Consider the following 12,392-nt stretch of genomic DNA (forward strand, 5'->3'; position numbering starts at 1 on the left):
TGTGCTATTTCTGGGCAAAATACAAAAATACAACTTACCGGATATTTTCTACTGAATGTTCCCATGATAGAAAAAAGAAAATACTGCCAAGTGACATCGCAATTAACAGGAAAAAAGTCTTGGTGACTCGGACTGCCATCACTGAGAAGTGGAGCCTTTTTGGTCAAGTAATATACTTGAGTCAAGTATTTGGACAGGAGTGTCTTTCTCTCCGATCCATCTAGATCCATTTGATAACATAAGTGGGCAGGGTTATATGACATGAAGAAAGACATCAATCTCACACACCTAGTTTTACAGGTATCTGGGTTATTACACAGCATGTTTTTATTTATAAAAACGTAATAAATAAAACTATTTTTGACTCAAGAACAAAACAAAAAAAACAGCCCTCCTTTGTACATTTGACGCCATGTTTGTATCCAATTTGAATATTTTTAGTACAATCTTTAACTTGGTGTGTACCGTAGGGGGATGGGACAGGAGAAAAAGGACGACGTATTTATGCACCACTGAGAGCAGTTGCTGTACATTTCTGTTGAATACTGCCAACAAGTTCATGTGAGTATTTGGGGAAGTTCTTTCACCAAATAGTACAAAAAAACAAAAACAAAAACAACCTGTATTGACATTTTTTAAATAGTAAAAAGATAAAAATCATAGACATGTGCTGGGGGACTTGTTTTCCATCTTAATTATTCTTAACGTTTAAATTCACATATTTTTCACTGTAACATGATCATCAAACTATAGACGGGTTGTAGCTCTTCTTGCTGTTTATCTACTGCCACCTGTGGACCATTGCACCGTAGGACCTTAATAAGTCTTAGGGGGCATTATGGTTGTCATGGCAACATATGTCAAAAAGGTAGCAGTTTAGGTGTCCCCTTCCTCACAGGCCTCCAAACAGCGTCTTTGTTTTTACCAATAAAATAAAACAGTGCACATCTTTCTATTTTATGATAGAAATGATTAGTCACCTTTTAAATGGTATATACATTTATTATATATGTCATATAGGGGCTCAGTTGTTTGTTTTCTACTGTCCTGATGGTTCATCGCCGTATGATAAAATTCCTCCCGTTTAGTTTGGCTGCATTTCTCCGTAAACTGGCAGACAAAATGCTTCTGTACACTTCAGAATTCATTTTGCTGTTACCATCATCAGTGACATCATCAATAAATATTAATGAGCCTGTTCCAGAAGCGTCCATGCACGCCCAAGCCATGACACTACCTCCACCGTGCTTCACAGATGAGCCGGTATGCTTCGGATCATGAGCAGTTCCTTTCTTTCTCCACACTTTGGCCTTTCCACCACTTTTGGTAGAGATTAATTGTGGTCTCATCAGTCCATAAGATTGTGTTTCAGAACTTTTGTGGCTCATCTCTGTACTTCTTTGCAAATTTCTATCTGGCCTTCTGATTCTTACTACTGATGAGTGGTTTGCATCTTTTGCTATGGCCTCTGTATCTCTGCTCTCGGAGTCTTCTTCGAACAGTGGATTGTGATACCATCATCAGGTTGTTGGTGATGTCGCTTTCTGATGTTTTGGGGATTTTCTTCACGGCTCTCGCAATATTTCTGTCATCAGCTACCGTTGTTTTTCTTGGCTGACCTTCGACGTCTGTTGCTCAGTTCACCAGTGGTTTCTTTCTTATTCAGGACGTTACAAATTGTTGTTCTTGCTATGCCCAATGTTTGTCCAATGGCTCTGATTGATTTTTCTTCTTTTCTCAGCTTGAAAATGACTTGCTTTTCTCCTATAGACAGCCCTCTGGTCTTCATGTTGGTTTATCCTCTTATTTATCTCCTCCATACTTTATAGGTTTCAACTCAGGCCATAAAGTAGACTAGTCATGCAGAGCTATTTAATGTTTGAACAATCAACCTTAAAGGCAACACCTGGTCAACAAGAAACGCCTGTCAGACACATTTTGCTATAGTTTTGCTCACTTGAAAAATGGGTGGGTTCAAACTAAGGGTGGTGTGTCCCGAGTTGTTTAACACACCTGTAAATACCAGAAAATAAAAGCTGACATTCTGAACTCTTGTCTCATACTCTAACTTACTGATCTTAAACCCAAATGTCTTGAGTGAACAACAGAAACAAGGGAATTTGCCTCACTGTTCCAATACTTTTGGAGGAGACTGTAAAATCTCCCATCAATTTAGAATACAGTCTTAATTTCTTTCATTCACACCTCGAGACTGGAGCCTCTGACTAGGACTGGTATGACCAAATATCTATATCACGGTATTTTTTATTTATTTATTTCCCCCCACACATAATCAGATGTCCAGCATTTTCTACTGGTTGAGAGTGGAATTAATGCAGTAGATTGACTAAGGATGGACTATTTTACTGTGATGATGGGTAAATATTGTAGAATAATCACACACTGTTAGTAAAACTGGTTCGCATGGCCCTGTGTTCCAGAAAATGGCTTAAACCCCTGAATATAGCGTTAGAACAACATGTTTGTTTTAAGCATGAAAAAATGTCAAACTTATATTCTGTAACTTAACTAGTATCTGAAATTGTAAAAAGTACAAAGTATCGTCCAAACGCCTCCAACCTGTATTTAAGTCCGGTTCCTGATGAAATGTGATGGTGTCACAGCTCTAAAGAGGCAGCAGGTGGTGCTATTAGCTTCAAGATCGTCAATCTCAGATAAGAATCCAGTTAAGTCTATTAATTACGTTGAGCTTTAACCGTACAGGAGTGAATGCACTGAAATACTAAATATCCACACAGATACAACACGGTTTAATTTAATCATTACATTTTTCTTTTAAAAACGTACAACATGACAATGAAATAATATTTTTCTTGGTTCATCATGTTTTGCCTTTTACTGTGTGGGGACAGCATGTGCTATGAAACTGTAATAATAATAATAATAATAATAATAATAATAATAATAATAATATGTCACTAACTAAAAAATTAACAACACGAACCAGCACTATGAAATTTTTTTGCAAGTTTATTTCTGCATCTATTCATCTATAACATTCTAAAAATAATTAAGCTCAAATGAAAGGAGCATTGTCTTTCCATATTTGCATTTAAATTTTCCCACTGCCTCTCCTTTCACTATTTCATTTGTTAGTCATTTTCATTTGTTTCATTTGTTAACAAAATTAGTCACATGTAATGTGACAGCCTTGCTTTGTCTTAACATATATTGACACAGAAAACACGACCTAACTTCTGGATTTCATTGCTGCCATTCTTGATGTATTAACGTTGCTTTGGCTTCTCTGACCCTGATTCAGATTTCTGATATAGCTTAAGTATTTTCCTGTCGTGAAGACTTTTCCACAAATTCTTCTCCAGAATGTAGTCGTGGTTGCTGTAGAAAATGACCCTGGTTCTAATCTGCTTCTCAAAGTAGTAGTTGGAGTATTTGCTGTAGTCTTCCGTCATGAACCCGTATGCACTCACCTGAGGAGGACGGACAGAGACAAAGAAAACATGGAGGACAGGTGAAGGTTTAGACTTCTTTTCATTGTAATAATGAGTTCAATGTGCAGGTGGTTTTTCCTTGTAAAATGTGGATTACATTTTGATTATATTTCAACATTTTGAAAGCAGCAGGTTGCACAGCCATCGAAGCCCTCGGCACTGTGGATTTCATTTTGATTGTTGGGACCAGCAGAACAAGATCTGTGGTTGACTGTAAACAGCATTGCCATGACAACTCTTTGGTTTCCTTTTATCTCCCATGATCAGCATAGGCACTGCAGGCAGGTAAAAACCACAAGAGTCCTACTTCACATGAGTTTGGCCCAACCTCAAAGTAAACATCTATGTTACAACCTCACGATTGAAGCCTTATGGCTACTACAGCTAGCAAGTAATTGAAGCATTCTACTTTCGTACAATTTCTGCTTTAGCATTCTACTTTAATATTCCACTTTAGTATTCTACTTTAGATTTACTCATAACTTGTAAAATGGACTTACCATGTCACAGGTGTGCAGAGCCAGCAAAAGAGTGAAAGCCCCATTGGTTGGTCTGACTATCGGCCAGAATGAAGCATTCAGATTACGAGACAACAGGAACCTGTTGGGAATGAAAACATAGCAAATGAGCATGGACATCTGTCACCATTATAGTTTAAGTGATTAGAGCATACTGCTTCCCACAGACAGTTTGGATGATGTTTGAGAGGAGGCTGACCTGTTTCGTACATATCGGAGGAAGTCTTGGTGCAGAACGTAGAAGCGGCTCTCATTGTACTGCCCTGAGTAGTATGTCCTTGGCCTGGAGCGATAATATATGAACTGTTGTATAAACTGAAGGAACAAGCTGAGGAAAGATGTTCATTTATGTCTGTACAATGCTGAGGCAAGACTGGAAACACGTAGCAGGTTGCATATTGTGCAAGAGCTTGGCAGAGTTTGAACTGAAAGTCTGTTGAACAGCACTAGAGTCTGACTTTGTAATTCTGTTTTTAAATTCTATGGATATAAAATATATTCAACATCAACTAAAGAATGTTTCCTTATATTTATTATCTTCTTAAATGTAAAAGCTAACATCATAAGAGGCAACACTAAATTTACTTTACACATTAACTCTCTACTGACTGGAGAAGTAAATAACATCGACCAGCTTGTGACAATTCAATGTTCTGCTGAGAAACTTTTGGACATGGCATTCATGTGGATGTTACTTGTACACAGGTACCACCCACCTAGACCAGACCTAGCACCCCCACCCCATAGAAATTGCACTCCTTGCAGCCATCCCCAGCAGTATGCAGACTGACACAGACACACAAAAACAGTTTAGGAACAACTAAAAAAAAAAAAAAAACATGAAGAGCAGCACAAGGTCAGCACCTTGTGCTGTTCTTCACTTGATCCCAAACTGATCAAGTGTCTGTGGGATGATCCACTGAGGTCCCTCCCATCTGACCCAAAGGCCCCCACTAATAACATAGTGTTTCCAGACACCAAAGGACACCCATGTGATATTCACATTTTTTTGTGGTACGGGCCGGCACGGACACTTTCTCCTTTCAGAAGACCCTCCAGCCACTGGAAGTCTCTCATTCCTTCAGGAATCATGACGTACTTTATCCGCTATCAAAGAACAAGACAGACATGATCTTTGTTTTGAGCATAAACAGCATCACACTCCATCTTCATTTAAGTTTTATTACCTCATCATGAGGGGCACCCGTGTAGCCATACTTCTTGAACAAATAAAGTGATGAGGTGATGGAGTGGGCCGTGTGGACGTACACAGATGTTCTGTTTCCTACGTCTTCCTCAAAACCTTTGGTCAAGGCCCCGTTCATCCTGCAGATGAAAAACAGAGGATTGTCAAGCACTCACCTCGTCTCATTTCGTCTTGTCTTCGTCCTCTAATCCGGGTCTCCGTCTCCCCAGCCACTTCCACCAGCTCCTCTCAGACAAAAGTTAATGACCATAGGTGAGGGTTGGAACATAGCCCGATGCTTAGCTCTCTCTTCACCACAACAGACCAGTTAAGTGCCCGCAACTCTGCGGACGAAGTCCATAAAAGTTATGAACAGAACCGGTGACAAAAGGCAGCCCTGGCAGAGTCCAATCCTCACTGGGCAGAAGTCCGACTTACAGCCGACTACACGGAACGAACTCGCGCTCCTTTGGCACAGGGACTGAATGGCCCTTAGGAAGGGGCCATCCACACCATACTCCCAGGTCTTCTCCAAATCCACAAAACACATGCGGACTGGTTGGGCAAACTCCCTTCTCCCCTCCAGCACCCTAGCGAGGGTAAAGAGCTGGTCCATGGTTCCACGCCCGGGACGAAAACCGCATTGTTCCTCCTCGATCTGAGATTCAACTATCAATCGGACCCTCTTTTCCAGTACCCAGGCATAGACTTTCCCAGGGAGACTGAGGAGTGTGACCCCCTGTAGTTGAAACACACCTTCTGACCCCTTCTTAAAAATGGGCGCTGAGGCACTGCCCCCGATGTCCATGCAATATTGTAGAGGCGTGTCAACGAAGACAGCCCTCCAACATCCAGACCCTTGAGATACCCAGGGCGGAGCTCATCCTCCCCTGGGGCTCCACCGCCAGGTAATTTCTTCACCACCTCAGCAACTTCTTCCCCAGAGATTGGACGGCCCAACCCCAGGCCCTCCGGCTGAGTTTCCCCTAAGGAATACATGTTGGTGGGATTGAGGAGCTCCTCAAAGTATTCCTTCCACTGCTGGACAATAGCCCAGGGTGATGTCTGCAGCTCCCCGCCCCCACTGAAAATGGTATGGGCAAGTTGCCATCTTCCTCCCCTGAGGAGCCGGACGGTTTACCAGAACCTCTTTGGAGCTGATTGATAGTCTTCTTCCATGGCCTTGCCGAACTCCTCCCACGCCCGAGTTTTTTCCTCAGCCACTGCCTTGGCCACAGACTGTTTGGTCATCTGGTACCGGTCAGCTGCTTCCGGAGACCCACAGACCAACCATGCCCTGTAGGCCTCGTTCTTCAGCCTGACGGCTCCCTTCACCTCTGGTGTCCACCAGCAAGTTCGGAGGTTACCACCACGATCAGCACCAGCAACCTTGTGGCCACAATTCCCAACGGCCACCTCGACAATGGCGGAGCAGAACATGGCCCATTCGGACTCAATGTCCCCCACCACCCCTGGGTTGTGGTTGAAGCTCTGTCGGAGGTGGGAGTTAAGGACCATCTTGACAGGTTCTCCCGCCAGGCGTTCCAAGCAGACCCTCACTATTCCGTTGGGCCTACCAGGTCTGCCATCCCCTGCCATCTGATCCAACTCACCACCAGGTGATGACCAGTTGACAGCTCTACTCCTCTCTTCACCCGAGTGTCCAGAACATACGGTCACAGGTCAGATGATATAACTACAAAGTCAATCATCGACCTATGACCTAGGCCGTCATGATGCCAAGAGCACCGATGAACAACCTTGTGTTCGAACATGGTGTTAGTCATGGACAGACTGCGGCTTGCACAGAAGTCCAATAACTGAACACCGCTCAGGTTCAGATCAGGCAGACCACTCCTCCCAGTCACACCCCTCCAGGTCACGCTGTCATTGTCCACAGTCCCCAGTCCCCAGTCGGGGCACCGTCCAGCACCCAACCTAAGGCCTCCAAAAAGGGGGGGTACTCTGAACTGCTGTTCGACACATAAGCGCAAACAACAGTCAGGACCCGTTTCCCGGCCCGAAGGGAAGGGATGTTGTATGTTGGGGTTCCAGGAGAACCCCAACATACAGACAGAGAGTCTTGGGGCAAGCAAAAAGCCTACCCCAGCCCTGCGCCTCTCAACCGGAGCAACTACAGCAAAGAAGAGAGTCTTTGGGTTCCAGAGCCGACACTATGTGTCGACGTGAGGCCGACTATATCTAGTCGATAACGCTCCACCTCTTCCAAAAGCTCTGGCTCCTTCCCCACCAGAGAGGTGATGTTCCATGTTCCAAAAGCTAATTTCCATAACCATAACCAACTCAGCTGAAAAAGTAGACTCAGCCCTCAGATACCTTGAGTTATTTAAACACCATGGACTTGCTTTCTGGTGTAGGAAAACACAACACTAGACAAAATCTTAGTATGCACACACCTTATCACAAGAGAAATTTGTTCTGGAGAATTTTGCTTTTGTTTAACACAGAGAGTCGTAAAGACAGAGGAAGCTGGCGAGGTACTGCAGGTGTGTGACAGCTACAACCCGTTCAATGAGTCACTGTGTTGCCCAACGAAGCTAAAAATAAATAAATAAATAAAAAGTTATTTAAACACCATGGACTTGGTTCCTGGTGTAGGCAAACACAACGCTAGACAAATTTTCAAGAGGGCTGTTGTGTAATGACAATAGAGAATACAGACTTAAATACAAGTGTATTGGGTTTCCAGATTTCATTTTGTACTTTGATCCCCCAGATCAGTCACACTAGTGTAAAAAAAAACAATGGAGTTGAAACTGTAATGGAAATGTACTAATAATAAACTAGTCTAGTAATCCTCTGTATTCCCTAGTTGAGTATAGCTCTGTGGGAATGTGTGATAGCAGTGCCCTTCCTCTGCATAGATGAACCTACAGCCCATTATACGGCTCTCTTTGAAATACAACATTAGCCCACTTCTGTGTGGAGTGTTGCCTTGATCTTAAGTAAAAGCACCAATGCCAATGAAGTTACCAAATATCGCTCCTTCTCCTTTAAAGGGTTAAACAAGACACTGAACCCTGTTTGCCAATGAAAGGTAAATCCCAGTGGATGTGACACTGTGAGTACCAATAGGTAGAAAAGAACAACCTACAGCAGGACACTATGAAGCCATTTAATAACTACACGTAGACATGTCTACTCTTAAGAAAATGACATCATTCACATTCAGTGTGCTCCCAGAACCACACACACATGTCTTAGGAAGAGTAAATAAATGCACCTTAGTTTGGTTTAAAATCAAAACTATGCAGAAAAACCAGCCATACCAGCTCGAATTTCAACTCCCAGCTGTATATTTACTAGTTGAACAGGAAATGACCCATTACTACCTTGTTGGTTTGATGAAGACCAAAGACAGCTTTCTGGGAAAATAACTTTAAACCAACCACAAAGCATGTCCCTGGGACTGTCCCTCCAGTTACTGATTAAACTACAAACTCTTCATCTGCACTGAATATAATTTATACATGATACTGACAATTTAATTGAAAATATTTTCTTCCCAAATTCTTTCTCACCGGAAAACATAATCGTGAGAGTCGATCTCTGCGCCAACTTTGGATCCATTGAGGATTCCTGCGGTACCCACCACGGCACAGCGCACACAGCCATCACCTCCTGGTTTTGGAAGGAGCAGAGGCTCTGTTGGCTTTGGAATCAGCTTCACTGAAGGCATCACATCTGCAAATAAAAATAAACAAATCGGGAAAAGTTTCCTTTCTTGAGACAGTGTCAAGACAAAAAATGTTGCAGCCAGAATACAGAGTTTATGGTGTTTTCTAGTACAAGCTCCCCTCTGCACATTACACAAACTTCAAAAGCCTTATTTATTGGACTTAATACAATGGCTTGGCGCACATCTAGGAGGAAACAAGGGAGACAAGCAAAGCATTTACCATCCCGGGATGAGATCTGCTTTATTTATCTGGACATATGTTCTTTATCATCAGTTTCAGCTCATAATACTCCTTTGTCACAGACACACATAAATACCTACCGTCGTACTTGTACTCCATAAAACCAAAAGGATTGTTAAAATGTGAAAGTCGGTTCCATTCGCTCATGTTGATGTTGTCTTTGTGCAGAAACAAACGTATGTTGGGAAGAAAAGCCTTCTTGAAGCTCTCATGCTTCGAGTTTCTCAGAGACTGGGGACAGGTCTAAAAATGATAAAATCTTAAATTATGAAATAAGATAAACCTTGACAGATGATAAAGAAGGAAAAATAGAAAAAGGTGGGCAAACAATTAGAGAAACAATAAATGCATGCAGTGACGCTAAAGCTGCTGATTCTTCTTTACATTAATGCATTTAAACAGATTCAGTTCTGTCTTGTCTCAGCTTACTCTCTGTCCAGGACGGCCATCCTGGTTATAAACATCCTCGAAATCCCACTTTGGAAGCTTCTTGAAGGATTTCTTGTAGAGGATGGGCATTGGCGTCTCAGCTGCAGGTGCATTTGTAGAAGTTTTCATTTGATGTTTCTTTGGAGTTGTCACTGAGTTTGCTTTGGTCAAGTTCCCTTTTTTTCCAGAGAGTGTAATGATATTTTCATGTGACCTGTATCCCTTCACATATGTGACTTTCCCTGAGAAACTTGTCCAAGTGAAAAAAAATGTAACATAAGAGACACTTTATAAATGTATGAAAAGAAATGAACAGAAGTAGCTTCATAATTTATATGCAAAAAATATAATATCTGTGTGCTATTTCTGGGCAAAATACAAAAACACAACTTACCTGAAGTTTGTTTCTGAACCTTCCCATGATAGAATAAAAAGAATAATGCCAAGTGATATCACACTTAACAGAGAAAATGTCCTGGTGACTCGGACTGCCATCGCTGAGAAGTGGAGCCTTTTTAGTTGAATGAACCAGAGTCAAGTATATAGACAGGAGTGACTTTCTCTCGTGAAATTCACTAACTTGATCCATTTGATAACATAAGTGGGCAGGGTTGTAAAGCCTGAAGCAAAGAACAAAGACATCAATCACACACACACCTAGTTTTACAGGTATCTGAGTTATTACACAGCGACAGGGGCATTATGCAGAAGTAATCATGTGGGTTTTATACAGATTTAATTACTACAATGTTAATGTTTTTATTTATAAAAACTTAATAAATAAAACTATTTTGACTCAAGAACAAAACAAAAAAAAAAAAACAGCTCTTCTTTGTACCTTTGAGGCCTTATTTGCATCCAATTTGAATATTTCTAGTACAGTCTTTAACTTGGTGTGTACCATAGGTGGATGGGACAGGAGAAAAAGGGTGATATATTTATGCACCACTGAGAGCGGTTGCTGTACAACTTTGTTGAATACTGACAACAAGTTCATGTGAGTATTTGGGGAAGTCCCTCTGTATGTGGGAGAGTGAAGTCTCAGATTGAGTGAATTAATTAGTCATGTCTGTGAAGGTTCTCAGTCATCCAGCTCATGGTAATCCTCATCTGAGTAGCTTCATCAGTTCTGAGAGACTGTTGCTATCTCAGTTCAAGATAGTAACGTCAAAGTCCTAGCCAAAGAGGACAGATGGTTTGAGGGAGGAGTAAAGGAAGCCATCTACGTCAAAGTGGAAAAACCTTCTTTAAACAGAGGTCTACAGGTTTGACTTCTGTCACCAAGAAGTTTCAACACTGTTCACGCCTTGAGACTAGAGGCTCCCACTGACAATGGCTTCAATAGAGTACCATTCATAGGGTAGGTAGCCTAGGTACACAGTCGCCCTCCTTAACGACAGGTAAGCCATTGTGGGAATTAGTGGCACCAGTTTCTGGTCAAGCAAGTTTCTGATGGGTTTTACCTGCAGAGTTTTCCCATCTAAAACTTCCCAACAGTCTCTCAGAACTGAAGAAGTTGCTTGGATGAGTGGGTGAAACATCTTCAAGAAATTCTACAAGTCCAGTTGCCTTTAATCAACGCCTTTTGAAAATGAATAATTCAAAAACACACACATATTGAAAGTTTTTAATTATACATTTTTTTTTTTAAAGCAGCGTTGATGTTTTTATTCATAAAAACATAATAAATAAAACTATTTTTGACTCAAGTACAAAACAAAAAAACAGCCCTCCTTTGTACCTTTGAGGCCGTGTTTGTATCCAATTCAAATATTTATAGTACCATCTTTATGCACCACTGAGAGCGGTTGCTGTACATCTGTGTTGTATACTGCAAGTTCATGTGAGTATTTGGGGAAGTCTCTCTGTATGTGGGAGAGTGGAGTCTCAGATGGAGTAAATTTATTATTTTTTTCACCAAAACAAAACAAACAACAAAAAATCTGAAAAAAAACTGTACTGATATTATTGTATTGTAATGTATGTATTGTAAAAACATAATTTACAATATAATTACATAATTTGTTCTCCATCTTTATTTATTCTTAACGTTTAAATTCACATATTTTTCACTGTAACGTGATCATCAAACTGTAGACGGGTTGTAGCTCTTCTTGCTGTTTATCTACTGCCACCTGTGGACCATTGCACCGTAGGACCGAAGTCTTAGGGGGCATTATGGTTGTCATGGCAACATAGGTTAAAAAGGTAGTAGTTTAGGTGTCCCCTTCTTCACAGGCCTCCAAACAGCGTCTTTGTTTACCTGTCCTGACATTGTGCTCATGATTTGTTGGCATGTGTACGTGTTTTTTTTAAATACCTGGTTTGGAAGGTGTCAATTTTCAGAGAAAGTTGAAGTTAAATAATTATGACTAATTGATAGAGCTATAAAAGAAAACAATGCACATCTTTCAATTTTATGACAGAAATGATTAGTTACCTTTTAAATTGTGTACACATTTATTATATATGTCATGTAGGGGCTCAGCTGTTTGTTTTCTCTTGTCCTGATGGTTCATCCCCTGGACTTTTACGTTATTTACATGATGAAGATGTCGTGACTAAAGAGTCAAGGTGATGAACAACATGCAACGTTTATGTTGTTAAAAAGATTTTTTAAAAAAAGGATATGAACAGAAATAAATCCTTCAAACAAAAATTGTTCACCTGTGTTGACTTCACCCTTTCTGTTCCTGTATGGATCAGCAGTTTTGGAGCCAACTGTGTTGTTAGCACGGGTTCTGTTGTTGTGTTACACTGACTCCTCCTTGTGGCCGAGCAGAAGTGAGTCCTCAGACTGTGAGTGCAAATATACTGTACATCACGTTGTGCAAAAGTCAGGTTG

The 12,392-nt window shown here is 41.1% G+C and overlaps 1 protein-coding gene across 2 annotated transcripts in view; it reads right to left on the minus strand.

The window, feature by feature from the left end:
* The window catches only part of LOC125023054 (alpha-N-acetylgalactosaminide alpha-2,6-sialyltransferase 1-like), a 30,506-nt gene extending 20,380 nt beyond the window's left edge, over positions 1 to 10,126 (minus strand). Inside the window, exons 1-9 of one of the 2 annotated variants that reach the window (XM_047610132.1) lie at positions 9,942 to 10,123; positions 9,548 to 9,797; positions 9,199 to 9,361; positions 8,720 to 8,882; positions 5,179 to 5,317; positions 4,995 to 5,098; positions 4,191 to 4,274; positions 3,974 to 4,073; positions 2,969 to 3,452 (exon numbers count right to left, since the gene is read on the minus strand). In XM_047610132.1, coding sequence (XP_047466088.1) covers positions 3,249 to 3,452; positions 3,974 to 4,073; positions 4,191 to 4,274; positions 4,995 to 5,098; positions 5,179 to 5,317; positions 8,720 to 8,882; positions 9,199 to 9,361; positions 9,548 to 9,797; positions 9,942 to 10,042 — 1,308 coding nt within the window. In that variant the 5' untranslated portion in view covers positions 10,043 to 10,123 and the 3' untranslated portion in view covers positions 2,969 to 3,248. Of the gene's footprint in view, positions 1 to 2,968; positions 3,453 to 3,973; positions 4,074 to 4,190; positions 4,275 to 4,994; positions 5,099 to 5,178; positions 5,318 to 8,719; positions 8,883 to 9,198; positions 9,362 to 9,547; positions 9,798 to 9,941 lie in introns of those variants that run through there. The other variant, XM_047610131.1, reaches the window with a different exon arrangement.
* Positions 10,127 to 12,392: the final 2,266 nt, after the last annotated feature.

Source organism: Mugil cephalus, chromosome 16, assembly GCF_022458985.1.
Source record: "Mugil cephalus isolate CIBA_MC_2020 chromosome 16, CIBA_Mcephalus_1.1, whole genome shotgun sequence".
Lineage (NCBI taxonomy): Eukaryota > Metazoa > Chordata > Actinopteri > Mugiliformes > Mugilidae > Mugil > Mugil cephalus.